The 23186-nt window shown below is 35.5% G+C and overlaps 1 protein-coding gene across 16 annotated transcripts in view; it reads left to right on the forward strand.

Annotated features, from left to right (window-relative positions):
- Nucleotides 1-23186, forward strand: part of STAG2 (stromal antigen 2) — a 139232-nt gene that overhangs the window by 106183 nt on the left and 9863 nt on the right. For 9 of the 16 annotated variants that reach the window (XM_050776594.1, XM_050776595.1, XM_050776596.1 and 6 more), the window contains 9 exons: nt 245-337; nt 2799-2973; nt 8004-8143; nt 9621-9722; nt 12750-12898; nt 14791-14919; nt 17916-18139; nt 21521-21710; nt 21800-21910. In XM_050776594.1, the coding sequence (XP_050632551.1) occupies nt 245-337; nt 2799-2973; nt 8004-8143; nt 9621-9722; nt 12750-12898; nt 14791-14919; nt 17916-18139; nt 21521-21710; nt 21800-21910 (1313 nt within the window). The remainder of the gene's footprint in view (nt 1-244; nt 338-2798; nt 2974-8003; nt 8144-9620; nt 9723-12749; nt 12899-14790; nt 14920-17915; nt 18140-21520; nt 21711-21799; nt 21911-23186) is intronic. The other 7 variants (XM_050776604.1, XM_050776607.1, XM_050776606.1 and 4 more) reach the window with 1 other exon arrangement.

The following is a 23186-nucleotide window of genomic DNA, read 5'->3' on the forward strand; positions in this document are numbered from 1 at the left end:
TAGGATATTATCTATTAGTGTACCTCATATTTTTAAGACTGCACTTTGGTGAGATTTGTAAGACAAACCGTCTCTTTGTTTTCATTTCTAGTAAATTATAAAGAAGAAATTTAAATCAAATGCACAAGTAGAGTTAATAAAGCTATATATATATGATAATGTTTTACGTAATTGAAAACATTTTAAAGAAATGCTGAATTGTTTATACAATATTTTTTAAAAGTTAATGTTAAATTTTTTCAAGGAGGACTTGCTGCGTTTAAAGAAGCAAATGAGAGTATTTTGTCAGATATGTCAACATTACCTGACCAATGTGAATACTACTGTTAAGGAACAGGTTAGTAATTACTATAGATGGTAATCTTTTTGTAAGCAACTTTTATAAAATCTGAACTAATGTAGAAAGTTTAATACTAAGATTGAGCGAAGCAGAAATATCTTGTATCTGCCTATGTGTACTATACTAAAAAAATAGGTCAATATATTGGACTTGTGCATAATAAAATTGATTAATTTCATGTGGGGTTTATAATTGCATTATAGATTACCCTTCTAGTTAATTTATGTTGTTGTTCCTTTATGACACATGGTAAACAGACTTCTTCATACAAATTATAGATGTATGAAATTAACAAAAAGTCATTCCTGAAAGCAACTAATATAACAAGTTTGCTCCAGGATAGAAAAGTCCACGAGGTTTTGTTCTCTGAGAATATCAAATGTTGGCATTCTCGCTCATCCTGATCTTTCTGTGGACCTTGTCTGAAATAAACATTTATAGTCACTCTTCCAAGTGTTAACCTTCCCAGCCCATATGCCTTCATGCTTCCATTACTTCCAACCTTTTCAGTTCTGGAAATAGACTGTTAACCTGGTTTGATCCTAGAACTAACGTCATGTTCAGTTCTAATTCTCTAATTGAGAGGATTAAGCTTCGTTGGAAACATGCTTTTCAAATGCTTTTATGGGAAGATGTTTTCACAAGCATTTCATAATAACTATTAATATGGTATAGTCAAAATGATTATGGTGATTTCAAGGTTTGCAACCATCTCATACAGCTTAACCTTTGTTTTTTCAGGTAGAATCCCAATAGTCAACCTGACTATGATTTTTGGACACTGTGATATGTTCAAATATACCAGCCCTTTTGTTTGGCACTTGTTTTTATTTAATTAAAAAATACCGAAGCTAATTTTAATAAAACATATTTGGATTTCTATAGTTTAAAATGTCCATTCAGTGCCCAGCTGTTAGTCTCTTTTTTTTGTATTTCCATCTCTCTCTTGTCCCTACCATACATATATGCTTGGTCACACATGAATTAGAAGGTATTCAATGGCCAAGATGCAGTTACTGAATTTTGCTTTTTTTTCTTTTTTCCAAAAATATGAAGTATATAATAGCTATAACTGTTACATTGCTGAATTCTTTCCAATTTTATATGTGTTGTTTTGAACTATAGCAATAAAGGGTGTGGTACTTTAATTTTCATCTCTATAATTCAGATGAAAGGAACAAGATTTCTGATGGTAGTAAATTGAATTTAGATTTAAACTCTTGGAATAGGATTTTAATGACATGCACGGATCCAAACCTAATGCATGAAATATTACTTTATATTTGCATGGGACACCAAGTTATTCAGCATAATAATCCCTATTTTTACAGCATTAACACATAATCCTTGTGGGTTATCCTGTGTAACTGCCTATATAATCCCTTGCTCAGGCCATAGAGGTTAATTATTTAGTTATTAAACAGCTTGTGTGCCCAGTCTTCCCAACAGCTTCCCAGAATGTGTCCTGGTCAGCTCACTTGATTTGCCAGTTCAGCTAATTAGTAAATATCATCATACTTAATACTTTATATCCTTACTCTTTATGTTGCAAGTTTTTGTAAACTGAAATATGCTAATAGGTATAAATTACTACTATAGTAGTTAGGAGAAGAGACTGAAGGAAGGGGTAAAAACATAAAGAGAAAAAGTAAATATGGTTGGTTCCAAAATGGCAAAACTGTTAGTAAGATCTACTTTGTGCTCTGTATTATATTGTCTTTCCAGGAATGGGCTTCCTTTAAATGTATTTTCTGGTTTACTTTGTGACCCTAGATTTCTATTTTCATTACCCCTTCCCAACAAATAATTAACTAGTCTGTGACTCCATTTAAAACCCGTGGCAGAGTTTTTATTAAGCTCCTTGAGATACAACTTCAGCCTTATGTTTATTATAATATGTTCAGGTTTACCTGATAAATAGTAAGCAGCCCTGTATCTGGTTATGTTTTCTCTACTTAATCAGTACACGTGTGAACAATGAGAGTACTTAGTAAGTACCACAGATTTTGTGATCTCTATTCTAATACTTACCTCTTCAATGTTTTTTCTTCTGTAGAATGAAGAATGGTACCAAGTTTATACATTATTTCATGTTTGAGAATGAATACCTTGGGGCATTGCAATATAGAGCAAAGTAGGGGATTTGGAGTTAGAAAACCTGAGTTTGAGTCCTGACCCTGCATGTTTTGGTAGTGTGTAACATATTGTACAAGTCACTTAATGTTGCTGAAAATTAAAAAAAAAAAATTGTGAAATTTGCAGTTAGTAAAGCATTATGCAAATATATATACTTCTCAGCTTTAGAATCTTAGGAAAATACTAAACATTGATTTCTCTTAAGATTTTTAAATATAGAAAGTTGGATTCTGTTTCTGTGTTAAATATGTAAATTATTTGTGGCAGTTAGTGAGAAATCTTGGATTATAGCATGCTTTCCTCTTTTTTTTTTTTTAAATAGGCCTTCACTATTCTGTGTGATATTTTGATGATCTTCAGCCATCAGATTATGTCAGGAGGGCGTGACATGTTAGAGCCGTTAGTTTACACCCCTGATTCTTCATTGCAGTCTGAGTTGCTCAGCTTTATTTTGGATCATGTCTTCATTGAACAGGATGATGATAATAATAGTGCAGGTAATTTTATTGCCATCTTTTTATTAAATCTGTGTGTCCACCATAAAATCAAACTTAAGTAACAATGATGTACATTGGTGCACTAGAATGTATTTTATCCTTAAAAACGTGAAACACAGGTATATATTCCAGTGCACTAGAATATATTTTATCCTTAAAAACGTGAAACACAGGTATATATTCCAGCACATTTATGTTCATTTTTTGTACTATTGTGAAGAAAATGTGATGTTGCAGAGTATAGGCTCTCAAGTCAGATCTCTGCTTCTCACTAGCACTGAGCCTGTTTTCTAATTTCTAACTACCTCATAAAACTGTTAAAAATCGAGCCAAATGACTAGTACAGTGCCTGGACATATAGCAGGTACTCAATAAAATTTACTCCCTCTTGCCCTTATTTATTGGTAATACCAATATGCAGATAATTTGGGAAGAATCAAGTATTTATGTTACTTTTTGTTGTGTACTTGTATACCATAGGTTTTTTTTTAAATTTTGGGAGTATTAATGTGATTTCTGAATGTTAGAAAAATGTTTGAAACTGCTATGTAAAAGTCTGGGGCAGTATAGAATGTTCACAGGAAAAGAATCAAACCAGCCTCACCTAGTGTTAAGTTACTCTTCACACCCTAATTGTTTACACACCCTAATTACCTACTTGAGCATGAAGTCATGGAAAAGAAGTGATATTTGGTGGCGTCTTTCTGGGTTTGTTTTTAGTTTGAAGGTATATTTTTTGTTTATTTTTTAGAAACAGAGTCTCACTCTGTTGTCTAGCCTGGAGTACAGTAGCATTATGATAGCTCACTGCACCCTCAAACTCTGACCAAAGCAATCCTCCCATCTTAACCTCCTGAGTAGCTAGGACTACAGGTGGTGTGCCACCGTGCTTGGCTAATTTTTTGTAGACATGGAGTCTTGATATGTTGCCCAGGCTGGTCTTGAACTCCTGGCCTCCAGTGATCCTCTTGCCTTGGCCTCCCAAAGTGTGAAGTTATACTTAAAGGAAAATACAACACCAACATGTGTATATCCATACTGATGTATCACTGCATATCAGGGTGTAAATAAACAGGTAATTCTGTATACGGCATGTAGCTTATTTTTAGCAATAGAGAGCTTTGTGCTCACATACTAAAAACTTACTCTGAACACAAATGAGAAACCCAGAGTTGCCCAAACAGTTGTCAGAATCCATGTAGTGAAGGTTATATACTTTGAGTTTTTCATCTGTTACTCTAAGCTATTGGCTTAGTTATGCTTTTATTCATAATATTGACATTTATTGGTCAGCAGGCAGTTTACTAGATGGTATGGATATGAAAAGATGAAACAAGGTATCATCCTTCAAGAATTAAATTCAGGTTGAAAAGAACCAAGTAATTATAGTGCAATTTTTTTTTTTTTTTTTTTTTTTTTTTTTTTTTTTTTTTTTTTTGAGGTGGAGTCTCGCTCTGCCACCCAGGCTGGAGTGCAGTGGCACAATCTTGGCTCACTGCAACCTCCGCCTCCCAGGTTCAGATGGCTTTCCTACCTTAGCCTCCCAAGTAGCTGGGAGGCTACTCGTGTCAACCACCACACCCAGCTAATTTTTTTTTTTTTTTTTTTTCTTCTTCTTTTTTTTTTAAATTTATTGTTTTATGTTATGTTATGTTATTTTAGTAGAGACAGAGTTTCACCATGTTGGCCAGGCTGGTCTTGAACTCCTGACCTCAGGTGATCTGCCCGCCTCGGCCTCCCAAAGTACTGGGATTACAGGTGTGAGCCACTGTGCCTGGCCTATAGTGCAATTTTTGATAAGTAATGGAGACATGTACAAAGTGTTTTGGGCATGTAGAGTAAGTTCTCACTGATCTGCAGGTATTGAAGCATCTTTTGAGAAGCTAACATCTGAAATTAATCCAAAAAGTGAATAGGACTTTATAAAACGTCTTTTTTTTTTTTTTTTTAAACTTCTAAAACGTCTATGAGAAAGCACAATTGGATTCTAAAACCTGATACAAAATAAGTTTTGGTACATAACCCTTTTGTTAATTTGGGGCTGCCTTAGCTTCATTTAGTCCATGGGGAATTGAATTAGAGTACACTTGCCAAAACTCTTGACCACCTAGGAGCTTCCTAGAATTACCCACAGCATCTTATCTCCTTGGACTTTGTGTGTGTGTGGCGGGGGGCGGTCTCACTCTGTCACCCAGGTTGTGGTGTGGACTCCATATAGCTCATCGCAGCCTAAATCTCCCAGGTACAAATGATTCTCCCACCTCAGTCTCTGGAGTAGCTGGGACTCAAGCGTGTGCCACTCTGCCTGGCTAATTTATTTAATTTTTAGTAGAGACGAGGTCTTGCTGTGTAGCCCAGGGTGGTTTCCAACCCTGGGCTCAAGCAGTCCTCTCATCTTGGCTTCTCAACGTGCTGGGATTACAGATGTGAGCTACTGTACCTGGCACTATTTTCACTTTTAAAATGAAGTGCATTCTAGTCCAATGGAAGAGTAGAAAATATAACAGATTTTTACATAACCATTCTATCAGTCTTTGTCAAATTTAGCTGTATTTGTTTTAGGTTTTTTTAAAGAAATAAAAGTACAGTTACAAAAGAAGCCCTCATTTGTATTCCTCCCTTATCCCGTTATCCTCCCCTTTTCCCTAGAGATAACTGCTACCCCAAATTTGTTGTTTATTACACCTTTGCATTTCGGTTTTATTTTACTAAGAATTTGTATCTGTTAAAAATACATAGTTCATTTATTCTTGCTAACTTCCATGTAAATGATATTATGTTGAACCTTTTGCAATTTGCCTTTTGTCTTATTTTTAAAATATGAAATGAGATCTTGCTATATTGCCCAGGCTGGCCTCAACCTCCTGGCCTCAAACAGTACTGTTGCCTCAGCCTCCTCAGTATCTGAGATTATAGGCACACACCACTGCACCCAGTGCAATTTTCTTTTTTGAATTTACATTCCTGAGATAAAACAGTGTTGACATGTGGCTAGAATTCATTCATTCCGACCAGTATTATATGATACAAGTTAACAACAGTTTATCCATTTTCTTATTTTTAGACATTTAGGTTATTTCTACTTTTTCCTCAATTAAAATAGTGTTACAACAAATATTTCAATGCTTAGCTCCTTGAGCACATGTGTAGTTCTTTTCTAGTGTATACCTGAATGGAATTGCTAGATTATATAGTGTGTGTGCATCTTGCCAAAGTGGTTGTAGTATTTTACCCTCCTTTCAGCAGCATATGATAGTTTCCATTGTTACTCATCCTCACCTAACATCTAGTATTGTAGACCCTTGCATATTGTATTTGTTAGCCCACATCAGATTAGAAACGGAGAGTAAAATAGGGAATGCTCCTAGAGGCATTTCATTTGACAATACATAATAATAATGGCAGCTGACACTTAATGAAAGGCCCAGTGTGTTAGGTACTTCTTTGCATTCCTTAATATCCACAAGAGAAAAAGTTGGCTAATTATTGACAAGCAGTTAGTGGAGGAAAATAAAAATCAGGACTTAAACACTTTTAATATCATAGGATAGTTTAGTCTTTAGAGGGAAAATGTCTGTATGTCATTGGAAACAATGTCATGTAGAAATTGTCCATTATAGTGACAGAGCTATTAAGAAAAGGTTACTTTATGTATTCAGTGTAATGATATGTCTTAGGTGTCTAAGCAAATAGTGTTGCATCTTGGGACATATATTTGAGATATAACTTTCTCTGATGGTCTGTCTTAAACAAATTCTTACTCTTAAAATTTGGTTTTAGTTTACTAGAAGTTATCAAAGATTACCAGACACAAGATGAAAAATTAATTAAATGAAAGAACATTCTTACTATACATAAAATAGTTTTTGATATTGAGAACCTTATGTTGGAGCTGATAGGATATGTGCAGACTGTTCACCAGAGGAATTATAAATGGCTAATAAACATAAACAATTTTAACTTCATTTAACATGAGATAGTGTTGTTGTTGTTGTTGTTTTAGATGGAGTTTCACTCTTGTTGCTCAGTCTGGAGTGCAGTGGCGTGATCTTGGCTCGCTGCAACCTCCACCTCCTGGGTGCAAGCGATTCTCCTGCCTCAGCCTCCCAACTAGTTGGGAGTACAGGCGCGTGCTACCACACCCAGCTGATTTTTGTATTTTTAGTAGAGATGGGGTTTCACCATTTTGGCCAAGATGGTCTCGAACTCCTGACCTCAGATGATCCACCTGCCTTGGCCTCCCAAAGTGCTGGGATTATAGGAGTGAGCCACTGCGCCCGGCCCGGGATAGTGGTTTTTTTTACAAGTAATTTCATTTGTAAAATCTCTCCAGAGGGAAAAATTTTTTATGTAGCTTTTTTTTAAATATAAAAAGCTTCATCCAGTTTTATTTACAGTATCCAATAAGTAAAAACAATTATTTGGCATTACTTGGAGGCTGCAGTGGGGCTTCCCTGACTATGAATTTGGAAATAAGTTTGTCTTCTTGAGAATTGAATGTCAAGATTTCACATAATGGATCAGAGTAGAAATATGCAAGATTATTTTAAAAAGACAAAATGGTTTCTGGGGCCTGTCTAGCAGAATATATGTACAAAGGAGGACTCTTATAGCCAGATTTTTGGGGTTTGAAGTAAGTGGGATCATCCTCGTAAGGGATAGGAGAAATTCTGAGGTTGGCAGTGTTCAGGAATCTAGGAGCCTTAACTAACAGACATTGAATGTGCAGATTTTGTTAACAAACTATCCTGCTAGGGAAGTAGATGAATGTTAGGCAAGTTTAGCCTGACTTCACTAGGTGAATGTAGAATATGAACAAATAGAGTGATTCAATTCCATTTGTTCTGATCATTATTTGATGTCACAAAAATGTAGTCTATTGGAATAAATTATGAATGTTTATAATTTTAATTTTAATGTTTTTCCCTTTTCAAATTATCTTACAAAAGTATGTTTTATAGTGAGAATTAAAAAAATACATGGTTGAAATAAAATACAAGATGGCTTAATGTTTGGGACTTTTTCTGTAGATGGTCAGCAAGAGGATGAAGCCAGTAAAATTGAAGCTCTGCACAAGAGAAGAAATTTACTTGCAGCATTTTGTAAGCTAATTGTATATACTGTGGTGGAGATGAATACAGCTGCAGATATCTTCAAACAGTATATGAAGGTAAAGTTGAAAATGGATAGCAAGATAGTTTTAAAATGCAACACTGGTTTTTATACATGGCTGCCATTGAATTATTTAAGTGGTAAATTACATTTCTAGTGTAAAAGAGTTGTATTTAAAATATTTAATGTTTTCAGTAACATTTCCTTATACCTCTACTCCAATTAATGGACATTTTGGGTTTATTATGTTCATTTGCATTTGGAATATTAGAGATGGCCTCTTAATTTGTCACTATCAGAAATAGCATTTATGATTCAGTTTAAGATAATAGGATGGCATCCTCCTCTGCTTGATGTAGCATTAAAAAGAATTTCAGGAGTCAGAAAACTTGGGTGGTAGTTTTGGCTTGGTTACTATGCATTTTGCAACCTTGAATAACTCCAAACATTTTGCATCCTGACTACCTTTATCTGTTCCACTATGATTGTTACGGTTCCCACCTTTGGTTCTCAAAGTCTGACTTGATTCACCATAGGTTATTCATAATTTTCATAACTGTATGTGAGGTTTTGTAAGTTAAAAGTAATAATAAACAGGATATTGTTGATTATACTAAGAGAATGTGACTAAATATGGTAAGATAGCTTTAAAAATCCTTCCTCAACTAAAATCTAATTATAAATGTAAACTTTTTAAAGCCTTTGCTTTCAATAAATAAAATATGTAATATATTAAAACTTAGTTAATCCTCTCTGGAATATTTTGCTACTTGAACTCTAATATCATTGAAAATTATTTTGGAACTTAAATCATTTGGGATGATAATTACCAGTTTTTGTTTTGTTTTGTTTTTAAACTAAGGTTGTTTATGAAGTTATTTAACAACTTTTAAAGTTTTAGGTATTCTAAAGTCATTTATTTGTCATAGGGACATGGTTATTCTGTTATCTTTGATAATTGTTATTGTACGTGTTTGAAACACAATCTTAAATTAGGAAAAAATTTCATGTGCCATGTGTATTGTAAATGTCATATAAACAACTTTTCTTTTAAAAGTTGTTTATATGCTTTCCTTTTAAAAGTTGTTTATAGACTGTTAGATTCTACAAGCCAAATTAATAAAGTTTTAAACTGCTCATGGCCTGTACCCAGTATCAATGAATTAGTTATAAGTATAACTGAGATTATATTCATTGTTTTACAAAGAGAATTTTGTTTGTATATTTTGTGTTACTTCTGAAAATCTGCATAACCTAAGTGTTCTTTTAGTCACTATACCTTCTTTATTTTAAACCAAGTCTGGAGCTGAATTTGATTAGATCTTAACGGTTTTGTATATATGATTTTACTGAAGTTAGGGATTGTATGCTTAGAAATGATCTTTAGGTTTCAGTAACATTCTTTCCTGCCTTCGAAGGCATAATTTTGGCCAAATACATACTTTGTGATGTGTTTACATGACTAACCTAAAATTAGTCTTATTGTCCAGTGGTTTTAAGAGATAAAGCTCTAATTTGTACAAATTTCTTTTCAGTATTATAATGACTATGGAGATATCATCAAAGAAACAATGAGTAAAACAAGGCAGATAGACAAAATTCAGTGTGCTAAGACCCTTATTCTCAGTCTGCAACAGGTAAGCATTAAGAGTACCAACTTTAGCTAACACAATTAACACCTAATAGCAAACTAAGGTAGCAGTTGAAATTGGGCAAAGGGTGCAATAGACAATTTATAAAAGTAGAAATACAAGAGAGTGCAAGTGAGATTATATTTTTGCTTTCAAACTGTCAAGATTGGCAAAACCTATAGGTGTCTAAGGTATGGAGGAAATATAGATGTGGTAGGCAATTGGGCAATTTATGTAAAAATTTATAATGTGTATGCCATTTGAGGCAGCAGTTCTACTTTTTAAATCTACTCTTTTATCCAAGGTGATAAAAAGACAAGTTTGCAAAAGTTGATATACAAAGTTATATATTGCAACATTGTTTACAGCAAGTAAGACATAATCTAAAAGTCTATCAGGATATTAGATAAATTTACTGTATAGTACATTTCTGCAATGACTATTGTACAGCACTTAAAATTAGTGTAGATCTATATTCGTTAATGTATAAAGAGCTTCATAATCACAAAATATATTAACAGTGGTTAACTTGCTTTGGTAGATTTCATGTTGAATTCTACTTTTTTCTCTGTATATTTCCAAACTTATTTTTGTGAGCGTATATTAATTTTATAACTAAAACACAATAGTTTTGGCCAGGTGTGTTGGCTCATGCCTGTAATCCCAGTGCTTTGGGAGGCCGAGGTGGGCGGATCACCTGAGGTCAGGAATTCGAGACCAGCCTGGCCAACATGGGGAAACCCCGTATCTACTAAAAAAACAAAAATTAGCTGGGCACGGTGGTGTGCACCTATAATCCCAGCTACTTGGGAGGCTGAGACACGAGAATTGCTTGAACCTGGTAGGTGGAGGTTTCAGTGAGCCAAGATCGTGCCACTGCACTCCAGCCTGGGTGACACAGTGAGACTCTGTCTCAAAACAAACAAACAAACAAACAAAAAAACCAATAGTTTTCATTTTGGCAGTGTTGAGGCAGTTTAATTAGGTAAAATTATCCACTTAGTATGCTTTTGTCTTTGGAGACAAAATTTGCATGCAAAAGATAACATTCCAACTTAATGAACTTTCTTTTAAGAAATACAGATAGGAATGTTCTTAATTTTATTTGAGAATTTGAATTTTCTCTATTAAAATTAACAAAATGTAGGCTGGGTATAGTGGCTGATGCCTGTAATCCCAGCACTTTGGGAGGCCAAGGTAGGGAATTGCTTGAGCCCAGGAGTTGAAGGCCAACCTGGGCAACATAGCAAGAGCCCATCTCTACAGAAAATGAAGAAAGAAAAATAAATAAAATTTAAAAGGTTGAAAGATGGCATTTAAAAAATAACTTTTGCTATAAAGTAATAGCTGCTAGCTGTAGAAAGTTTAGAAAATATAAAAAAGGAACAAATGCAGATTATCCTTAATGTTTTCACTTTACAATAACCTTTTTATTTTTTAATGGCCTTGTTACTCTTTTTTATGCCTACATGAAATCTGAAATTTTAACAAAAATTAAATTGTGCATTCCATTTTGTAAGACTGCATTTTAATACTAATAAACAATGAACACATTTATGCCATTAAATAATTTCCTCAGCACCTTTTTTTTTTTTTTGGAGCAGGAGAGGTTCATTTATTTTTTTTCTAGATTTTTGTGAAGGTATAATTGAAAAGTAAGAATTCTGTGTACTTAATGGTGTACAGCATGTTTTGATATGTATGCATTGTGAAATGATTAAATTTAGCTAATTAACATAAACATTACATCACATACTTACTTACTTGTGTTAGGAACATTGAAGACCAACTGTCCTAGCAGTTTTTAGACAAACAAAACAGTACGTTACTCTTAACTGTGGTCACCATGCTATACAATAGATCTTCAGAACTTACTTATCCTGTCCTACTGAAACGTTGTTCCCTTTGACCAAAGTCTCAGCCTCCCTCAACCCCCAGTCCCTGACAACCACCTTTCTATTCTCTGCTTTTATGAATGCAGATATTTCCTCAACATTTGGATTTCATTTTCTCTGGGTGTATACCCAGAAGTCTTCCTCAGTTTAAAAAGTTGACACATGGCCAGGTGTGGTGGCTAACGTGTGTAATCCAAGCACTTTGGGAGGCCAAGGCGGGCAGATCACGAGGTCAGGAGTTCGAAAGCAACCTGGCCAATATGGTGAAACCCCGTCTCTACTACAAAAATTAGCTGGGCTTGGTGGCACACGCCTGTAATCGCAGCTACTCAGGAGGCTGAGGCAGGAGAATCGCTTGAACCCGGGAGGTGGAGGTTGTAGTGAGCCAAGATCATGCCACTGCACTCTAGCCTGGGTGATAGAGCAAGACTCTGTCTCAAAAACAAAAACAAGTTGACACATAATTGTACATATTTATGGGGTATACATAGTGATGTTTTGACACAGTGTATAGTTAACCAAAGCAGGATGATTAGCATATCCATTTTGACGACTATATAATATTCCATTTTGTAGATGGACCACAATTTAACCAAAGTGTCCTTGTTTATGCTGAGGGTTTTTTTTTTTTTAAACAAGTTTTGCTGTTATAAATAGCACTAAAACATTTTTGTACATAGTATTGTGCATAAATATTATTTCTTTTGGTTCAAGTCCTATAATTAGAATTGCTTTGTCAAAGAAGATTAAAATGCTTAAGCTTTCGCTATTTCATGTTAAGAGTTCTTGATGTGAAGATTCACCACTGAAACGTAAATAACAGAGCATGGTTGCCTAATAATTTGCTGGGGGTTTTTTTCTTTATATTTTTATATGCTGTGTTAATATCCAATTAATACCAGCAGAATAGCATTCTGCCAAGACTAACCTAAAGAGTTTCTGATGTTAATAACAACCTCCAGTTTAAAAATACGAAGTACTACACTTTTGGTCATTTGTATCATGTTTTAGTGTTTTACAATAAAATACAGTGCCTCATTTATTGAACACCTGTATTTTAAATGAAAATGTAATATTTTAAAAGATGTTAATCTCCAGGTATTAAGAACTTTAACGTGCTTTCTTTCTTTCCAAACAGCTTTTTAATGAAATGATACAAGAAAATGGCTATAATTTTGATAGATCATCCTCTACATTTAGTGGCATAAAAGAACTTGCTCGACGTTTTGCTTTAACTTTTGGACTTGATCAGTTGAAAACAAGAGAAGCCATTGCCATGCTACACAAGTAATTTCCAGATATTTTATTCAGCTCTCATATTTTTTAGTCATGAAACTTTTTTTTTTTAAATCTAGCACTTTCATTTGGAATAACTAAATTAAATTTATGCTTTATTCTAAATCTCTACCCTATCTCCTTTCTTAATTTTAAAGAACCAGTTACAGTGCTATCTCAATTAACAAATGAGTTGGGCCAGGCTTGGTGTTCATGCCTGTAATCCCAGCACTTTGGGAGGCTGAGGCAGGCGGATCACTTGAGGCCAGTAGTTTGAGAATAGCCTGGCCAACATGGTGAAACCTGTCTCTACTAAAAATAGAAAAATTAGCTGGGAGTGGTGGTGTGCACCTCTAGTCCCAGCTACTCGGGTGTGAGAATGGCTCAAATCTTGGAGGCAGAGGTTGCAGTGAGCCGAAATTGCGCCACTACACTCCAGCCTGGGTGACAGAGCGCGAGTCTGTCTCAAAAACAACAGCAAAATGAGTTAGGATTAAAACTCTGTTTATAAACCTTTGTTTAAATTTAAACCATACAAAGTCTATAAATTATGTTAATCAAAGCAGCATAAATTCATCAAGCATTACACATCTTTTATCAACTTTTGTCATGATCTCATTGTCAGATAGAGAAATCTTTGAGGTTTGATTCCTTTGTCTGAAGTTTTTTCTTTGGTTCTGCACTCTTATTTTGTAGTGACCTTTTCCCATTTTTTGATCCACAGCCGCCTTTCCATCTGCATATTTTGTTCCCCTTATCAAAATTGGAAGTCATTTTATTTTATACTGGGCATGTAATTTAGTGATCAATTGCACTTTTAAAGTATGGATACATTTTAGACCTTTAACATAACCAACATTTGTGTATTAAAACCCTTTATCTGTTACCTGTGGGTTAAAGAACCTTGCTTTTGGAGTCTTGGACTCTCCTTCATCCTCTTGCTCATTTAGTTATAAAAGTGTTAACTGTCTCTTTGAGGAAAATTTGCTGCTCTTGTTTAAGTTTTGCTTATACTCCCTCAACTTAATTATTATTATTTTGTTTTTTGTAGAGACAGGGTCTCACCATGTTCACCAGGCTGGTCTTGAACCCCTGGCCTCAAGAGATCCTCCCACTTAAGCCACCGAAAGCATTAGGATTATAGGCATGAACCACCACACCTGGCTTCCTCCCTCAACAACTTCCACTTTGTTCTAAAACTGAAGTTTATTTTTATGCCTGTTAATCCATTAGATGGTAATTGTACATAATATTTAAGGACTGCCTATATATTATTTTCAGAAATAATGTCTTTTTTTCATGTAATATCCTTCCTTCGTTTCCTCCTTGATTCTATCTGGATTGTTTTTTACTCAGTTATATATTTGATAGAGTTATAATGTTGGGTTGTTATTTTGATGAATAGAGGTATTTATCGTCACATAAATGTAGTTAAAATGGGCCTTACATGGAGTTTAATTTTAAACTTTACTCTTGAATTGTTCATTACAGATATTTGTGAATTATTTTTTAACGTTCTATATGTTAGAGTAGGTCTCCTTTATGTCTTGAAAAATACAGATAATGTATTGATCATTATGTGAGAGAATTTATGTTATTTTCTATGGAAAAAGGTACCGATTAAAGAATGTAGATATACCAGACCATGTTCAGACTGAAAGCTAAGTGGTGGGTGGTGTGTGTGTGTGTGTGTGTGTGTGTGTGTGTGTGTGTGTGTATTGTTTTAAAGAAAGTAACAGTCACATAAAATGTTAATATATCTGCACTCTTTACAACCTCCTTGTTTTCTGTTCCTCAAATTAAAAGCTTGGCAAAGGAAGTAGCGAGTGAAATTTTCTAAGTTACTGACTTTTTTATTATAGTCCCTCAAATGTTTATTTCAATTATTTCTTTTTTCTTTGCAGAGATGGCATAGAATTTGCTTTTAAAGAGCCTAATCCGCAAGGGGAGAGCCATCCACCTTTAAATTTGGCATTTCTTGATATTCTGAGTGAATTTTCTTCTAAACTACTCCGACAAGACAAAAGAACAGTGTATGTATTTGCTGGAAATGTCCTATTTAATTTCATTTTGGGATTCTTAAGGGCAATTGTTATACTTGGTTTCTCTCCTTTCTACTCACACACAGAATTGTAGGATTGCATTAATACACGAAAAAGTTTATACTTCAGCAACTTTATAATTTAAGGATTATAACTATGTTTTATGCATAATAAATACTCTATTTTAATATTGTGAGTTTTCCTCCAGTATAGTTGTAGCTTTTGAGGTATAATTTGAATACTTTATGTATTATTTAAGGGACTGGACTCACTATGTTGCCCAGACTGGCTTTGAACTCCTGGGCTTAAGTGATTTTCCTGCCTTAATCTGAGTAGCTGGGGCTATTATAGGCATGAACCACTGTGCCTGGCTGCTTTTTGTGTTCTTATTTGCATTTGTGCCTTAACCCAACTAAGGAGGGAGCGTTTGAAAAACAATAATAAAGGCAATCCATCAGGAACATCCTTTAATTCTCAAACAGGGCACTTTTCTGGTTTAGTCTCCTATAATGGTGACTTATAAAAGAGCTCCCAAAATGGATTTAAATTCTCAAAAATCTTCTACCTTTCCTCATGGCTTTGAGGTGTAAAAGGGCAGAAGCATATGGATACCTCATATTGTAAATAATCTTGTCTGAAAACCCGCTAGTATTTTGCTTTTAAAGACTATAGACTTTATATGAAATTCTAAAGCAGACAAAACTAATGTATGGTGATAAAAATTACAGTAATGGTTACTTCTAGTATTGGAGAGTTTGAATGGGAACACTAGGGTACTAGAGTTCTGTACCTTTTTTTTTTTGAAACGAAGTTTAGCTCTGTCCCTCAGGCACCATCTCGGCCCACTGCAAACTCTGCCTCCCGGGTTCAAGAGATTCTCCTGCCTTAGCCTCCTGTGTAACTGGGATTACAGGCATGCACCACCATGCCTGGCTAATTTTGTATTTTTAGTAGAGACAGGGTTTCACCATGTTGGCCAGGCTAGTCTCGAACTCCTGACCTCAGGTGATCTGCCCGCCTTGACCTCGCAAAGTGCTGGGATTACAGACGTGAACCACCATGCCCTGCCAAGTTCTGTATCTTGTTAGGCATGTGGGTCACACAGGTCTATATTCAGTTGTAAAACTGATACAACAGTGGTCTTAGTTTTATGTGTTCTATTATATATAAATTTATCTCAGTTAAAATTGCATAAGCAGTATTAATCAAATAAAAATTAAAACAATGAAATACCATTTCTCACCTAGCACATTAGGAAAAATTAAGAAGTCTGATAGTGTCAAATAAATATTGCCAAGGATGTGAGGCAGCAGAGCCTTTTATACATTGTTGATGGCAGTACAAGACCATTTTGTGGAGCTTTTTGGCAATGCCTAGTAAAGTTTAAGATTCTCTCTACCTCATGATCTAGTAATTTCATTCATAAGTAGATACCCCACAGAGACTCCTGAATACATGCACAATGAGGCTAATAAAAGAATGATGGCTGTTGGATTGTTTGAAATAGTGGAAAACTCAAAACAACCTAAACATCCATCAACTGAAAATGGATCAATAGATTTATATATAATGGAATACCATACAATAGTAAAAATGGCTAGATTTCATTGAGTACAAAGAGCAAAATACAAAACTGTTCTATGATGTTTACAGACAACTATGTATTGAACATACAAAATGTGCTTGGGGGTGATAAATAGTGGTAACCTCTGGGCACGAGGAGGAAGCAAAATGGGGATAGCTTTAGTGCAGGCTACTAACTGTAATGTCCTATTTAGGTATGTGGTGGGTACATAATTGTAAATCTCTCTGCCAGTGAGTATATTTTGGCTCAAGCTTTGCATCTTGTTGCAGACTTAACAGTTTTTGGAGTGGTAGTCAGTTCACAGGCCACACTTGGAGGGGTACTGTACTACTATATATGACTGAAGTGTATTGTAATACAGAAAGACATACTGGGAGTTGGGTGCGGTGGCTCACACCTGTCATCCCAGCATTTTGGGAGGTCATGGCGGGCAGAGAGTTCGAGAGCGATCTGGCCAACGTGGTGAAACCCTGTCTCTACAAAAAGTGCAAAAATTAGGCGTGGTGGTGTGCACCTGTAATCCAAGCTACTCAGGAGGCTGAGGCAGGAGAATCGCTTGAACCTGGGAGATGGAGTTGCAGTGAGCCGAAACGGCACCACTGCACTCCAGCCTCGATAACAGAGTGAGACTATGTCTAAAAAAAAAAAAAAAAAAAGAAAAAAGAAAAATGCATACTGAACAGCTAACAAAGCAGTATGCTTCGTAACTGATGTCTCCTCTTCTCTTTAATGCTGTTCACACTAGTAAATCTGAATTGATAGAAATCAGTCATTACAATGACAGCAAATATTTTAGTTGCACTTTACAGTTAATTGACAAATAATTGTCTTTATTTGAAGCATAATTTAGCCTTATTGAACTCTTGGTGTCAGAGCCTTGGACTTGAATCATGGTTATGCTGCCTCTACTCATTTTTATTACTGTGGGATTACTTCTTAATTTTTATTATCCTTTCTTTCATCACCTGTAAAATTGGGAAAACATTCTCCTCATAGAATTGTAAGAATAGTTAAGGAACCTGAGGAAAAAAAATACCTAGCACATAGTCGTCACATGAACGTTAGTTGAATTTTGATTGCAAAATTACATATAAGCCTTGAGATACTTGGATCCAGGGGTAGATTTATGATTTCCACCAGGCTGAAACTTTTTTGCAGGTAGGAATCATATCATATCCATCTTTGTATCTATTCATAGTGCCTGGGATGTAATAGGTATTCAGCAAATGTTAAACTGAATGCTCTGAATTATTTCATTTGATGTGAAAATCTTGGCAGAGACAACATTGTTCATTAGGCTGAGTTTGAGTAGTGAAGTAATATGCCCATGCTCACACAACTAGGAGTTAATGTAACCTGCAGATTTCTGTATCGAAGCTAACAGTTTCGATTTCTTTTCAAGGTATGTTTACTTGGAAAAGTTCATGACCTTTCAGATGTCACTCCGAAGAGAGGATGTGTGGCTTCCACTGATGTCTTACCGAAATTCTTTGCTAGCTGGTGGTGATGATGACACCATGTCAGTCATTAGTGGAATCAGCAGCCGGGGGTCAACTGTGCGGAGTAAAAAATCAAAACCATCTACAGGAAAACGGAAAGTGGTTGAAGGCATGCAGCTTTCACTCAGTAAGGATATGATTTATTTTCTTTATATTTATCCCTCATATTTACCAACTGAATTGTCATTAAGGTTCACCTTATTTTTTATTTGAGATGTGTTCAGTAATAGCTTACAAAATGTGTTCGTTATGTGTAAATGTGCTGTTGTATGCATTTTAGATACATAAACTCAGTTCTCACAACGTTTTGGGTATATCTTCATTTTTCAGATGACAGTACTTGGCACAGAAAGGTTAAGTAACATACTCATGTCACACAGTAAGTAGGAGAGCCATGCAGTTTCACTCTAGAGTGCCTGCTTTTTAAAATCTGTGCCACACTGTATGCATAGGGAAATGGACTCAGTATTATGGAGCTAGTTATTACCCAAGAGATCAGATCATCTAGTTAAAGTGGAACAACAGATTTAGAGAGGTTGCAACTTCTGAATTTCTATGAAGAGGCCATTAATCATGAAGAACTTCATAGAAATAGAGTGCTATCATATTAGAGGTAGGAATGCATTATGGTGCTTGAAACTCTTAGACTCCTAGCACTCCAGAGTTGGTTCAAAATGGGCCTGGGGACTTTTTTTCTTAGGAATTATTAAACAAATTAGCTTAGCTGTCAACATTTGTCCCAGTTGTTATTGTTGAATAGCAAACTACCTCAAAACTTAAGACATAGCCAGGACCATGGTGTCTGGTACCTCAGCTAGGAAGGCTCAAAGGCTGGTGGCTGAAATCATACAGAGGCATCTTCACTTACATATCTGATGCTGGCTGTCACTTGGGACCTCAGCTGTACTATCTGCCAGGACACCTACCTGTGACTTCTCCATGTCAGCATATCACTAGGCTCCAAGAGCAAGTGTCCCAAAAGACCAGAAGTGGAAGCTGCCAATTTCTTAAGGCCTGGGCCCAAAAACTGGCATAGTGTAATTTCTGCCATACTCTATTTGCCAAGCAATCACAGAGATTCTAGGGGAGAGGACATAATTCTCCACCTCTTAATGTGAGAAATGTCAAAGAATTTTGGGGCCATATTTTTAAATTGCCACATAACTCATCAGCTTTCATTTATCATCAAGTGCTTAATGTTTAAAACTTGATTGTCCTATGAATTTTAGTATCTTTTGTCCAGTAGTATAAAGGCATAACCTTATATTTCTAACTTGTACAATTTTACACTGGTTAGTTATATAGTCCCAACATCATAGTTAATAGGGAAATCTCTTTTATTAACCTGGACCAGTTAAAGTAGTTAGGGCCCATGGTTTATAAGTTAAAAGAAACTTTTCTGTTTTTTAAAAACAATGTTATCAAATTAAAAGATGGTGTTTTCTCATATCACTAAATTTTTGAAAGTTTTTATCATTTGAGCTAGTTGTTAATAGTTATAGATGTGTGCTGGGCCATCAAATCTCTCTCTTTTTTAGACATCATGGAAACACATGAATGGGTATTCATATTACAGAAATCTCTCTCTTTTTTTTTAAGACCTCATGGAAACAGATATGAATTGGTATTTATATTACATTTTACAAATAGATTATTAAACCAGATACTTCAGTTTTTACAGGAAGAGTCAATGCTCTCATTCAGGTTTTTGGGGAGAACCATAGAAATTGAGGCGTTAATAAGTTAAGGAAGTTTGAATACTGATAAGTTTGCCAAGTCAATGCAGTTTTGAAGACAATATTGGAGCCTGAATGCAGTAGAACTTAAAGGCTGATATAATTATATTGCAAAATGTGGAGTTTATGTTTAATCTATTATTAGAGTATTAGCTATTCATGCATTTTGTTTCCACTCTTATCCCTTAAAACCTTACACACATTTGCAAATATGCATAATCTTTTTTATGTTTTTGATGGAGTTTTACTCTTGTTGCCCAGGCTGGAGTGCAATGGTGTGATGTTGGCTCACCGCAACCTCCCCCTCGCTTGATCAAGTGATTCTCCTGCCTTAGCCTCCCAAGTAGCTGGGATTACAGGCGCCTGCCACTGCGCCTAATTTTTGTATTTTTAGTAGAGATGGGGTTTCACCATCTTTGCCAGGCTCAAACTCCTGACCTTATGATCCACCTGTCTCAGCGTCCCAAAGTACTGGGATTACAGGCGTGAGCCGCTACACCTGGCCTCATATGTATAATCTTCTAATGAAATAGTTTTCTTCTAAATTCACAACCACAAAGTGCTATTAATTTTTTTCTCCCAAGTCAGTGATTTTAAAAATTACTATTAATTCAGTAACAATTGTACACAAATTTGACTAATTATGGCAACATTTACAGACATTTGAAAAAAGTAGCTTTTGCAGGTGTGAAACCTTTTTTCTTTTTAGTCCAGTGCTTAATATTCATATAGATTTGTGGCCCCCTTGCAGTTGTTCTTACTACCTGCTCAGCGGTCTGCATCCAATAGATTGGGAACCAGTCTTCTATTACTTCCATCCCTGTTACCATGTCTCACTCACCTAGGCCACACAATTAGCCTCCTAACTGGTCTGTTTGTTCACCAGTATTCTGTTTTTAAGTTTACTCCCCACACTGCCACCACATTGACTAAAACATGTAACTCACCAAATTACTTCCCTGCCTTAAAACCTTAACAGCAGTTCCTTGTTACATTAGCAGAGCTCACAAGATTTTCCACAATTTGATTCCTGCTTCTTTATCTAGCCTTGTCTTTTACTACTCTTTCAATCTTTGTGCCCCAGGAGTAGCAAACTGTTAGTTTTGAACCATACGAAATTGCCCTTTTTGTAGGTCAAATATCAGCAGATTAATAGGGTTCAGTCGACTGGGTGCAATGTCTCACACTTGTAATCCCAGCACTTTAGGAGGCCAAGGCAGGCAGATCACTTGAGGCCAGGAATTCAAGACCAGCCTGGCCAACATGGTGAAACCCTGTCTGTACTAAAAATACAAAAATTAGCCAGACATGGTAACACATTCCTGTAATCTCAGCTACTTGGGAGGCTGAGGCAGGGGAATTGCTTGAACCCAGGAGGTGGAGGTTGCGGTGAGCCGAGAATTGCCTTAGTTCTTGCTTTATGTTCTTCTCCCTGCCTAGAATAAAAAGCCTTCCTAGCCCAGCTGATACCTACTCTAGTTAGAAGTTGCTTCTGGATAGTTGGCTCTGACCCCTTTCACTGCCCCCATTCCCCTTATGCTTCCCTCTCTCCTTGCATTTGCCACATTGTATTTTAATTGCCTAGTTGTTCTGTGTCTACAACTAGACTCTAAGGCCAGGTCAGGGACTGCCCCTTACATAGGTTTGTGTCCCCCTATTCCTATGACTTGCATGTGGAAAGCAACAGATGTTTATTGACCTGAACAGGTTGTATTAGACACCTGAATAGTCAAAATTAGTGACTAAACCTCATCGTTAATTTTCTTTTCCAGCTGAAGAAAGTAGTAGTAGTGATAGTATGTGGTTAAGCAGAGAACAAACACTGCACACCCCTGTTATGATGCAGACACCACAACTCACCTCCACTATTATGAGAGAGCCCAAAAGATTACGGCCTGAGGATAGCTTCATGAGTGTTTATCCAATGCAGACTGAACATCATCAAACACCTCTTGATTATAAGTAAGTACATTTGATCATTTTCTGTACTATAACTTTATTAATTACATAGAAAAAGTTAAGTTAAAAGAAGAATAAAATTCTCCTTGAAGCACGCAGGTAACATGGATGTTAGCTCAAAGACAACAAGAGGAAGCAAGGCAACAGCAGGAGAGAGCAGCAATGAGCTATGTTAAACTGCGAACTAATCTTCAGCATGCCATGTAAGTGAGAGTGCCTTATTGTCTGAGTCTAGGAAGTTCACTAATTCATTTTAACATTTTAATGTGTGCCTTATCTAAAAATTTCAGCAAACTCTCTAGAGTAACTTGAGCTGAAATAATCAAGGAACTAAAAATTGGTCTTTCCAACAGAAAAACAAAATATTTTAATTAAAATACTACCCAGTTAGCCAAAGGACCAATCTTAGGTTGATCTGTTGGAAAAGTTTAAATATCAATCCTTGTTTATTTTGGTACACAGCATTAAAAATACAGTTCTGTTACATCCTAATTGATTTTCCCAACCTAGTTCAGGCCCTCATCTCTCACCTGAACTATTATATTAGCTTTCTAACTGGTTTTCTTCCCTCAAATCTCCCATTTATCTTCTCACCAAACCTCTCCCTTCACCCCCCACTCCATCATTCACACTACCATCAAGAATTACTATTCTAGAATAAAAATCTTACCATGTAACTCTTACTTAAAACCTTTCTGTGACTCCCCATTGCCTGCTGGATAAACTCCAAACTTCCTTAGCTCATGGCATGCAAGATGTTTCAAAATATGGCCCATGGCCCCTGCCACATTTTAGTATGATTTCGTATTCCCTGGCAGCTGGTAAAATCATCATAAAAGAACAAGCTCAGGTGTCACTTTAACTGAAGCTTTGGTCATCTATGCTTCCATAACACTATGTATATCCATATTTCTTATAGCACTTGCCACGTTGTACTGTAAATATTTGTTTATGAGTTTGTCCCGTTTGTCTAGACTGTGAGCTCCTCAAGGGCAGGGACCACATTCATTGCCTGTCAGTGCTTGACACATAAAAGGTGCTAAGTAAATGTTCATTGAATTGAATAAATGTTCAATGCTAAAAAAAATTGAAGTTTATCTTTTAAATACTTTGCTTTTACTGGATTATGTATGATAACTTTATAAATCTTTATAAAATCTTCATTAGCTTTGGCTCTAAAATAAATGGCAGACAAGCAGTCTTTAGATAATTTTTTTAAATGTCTTGATTAGTATACAGGGAAAAGTGTGATGATTATGATTAAGTTTTTGAGTTTGAAAGCATTGTATTTATAATGTGCTATATGTTTTACTGATAGTAGTTGTTACCCTCTTCTTTTTTTAATTCATATTTTGTTCTGTTTTGTTGGTTTTTAGATGTTAAGAATTTTACCTGTTTTTCTTACAAAATGATCATTTACTATGAGTGGTGGCCTGCATAAATTCACTTTAGTTATTATAAGTTCTTATTTTATGCTGG

This window comes from Macaca thibetana, chromosome X (genome assembly GCF_024542745.1).
Source record: "Macaca thibetana thibetana isolate TM-01 chromosome X, ASM2454274v1, whole genome shotgun sequence".
In the NCBI taxonomy this organism is placed as follows: Eukaryota; Metazoa; Chordata; class Mammalia; order Primates; family Cercopithecidae; genus Macaca; species Macaca thibetana.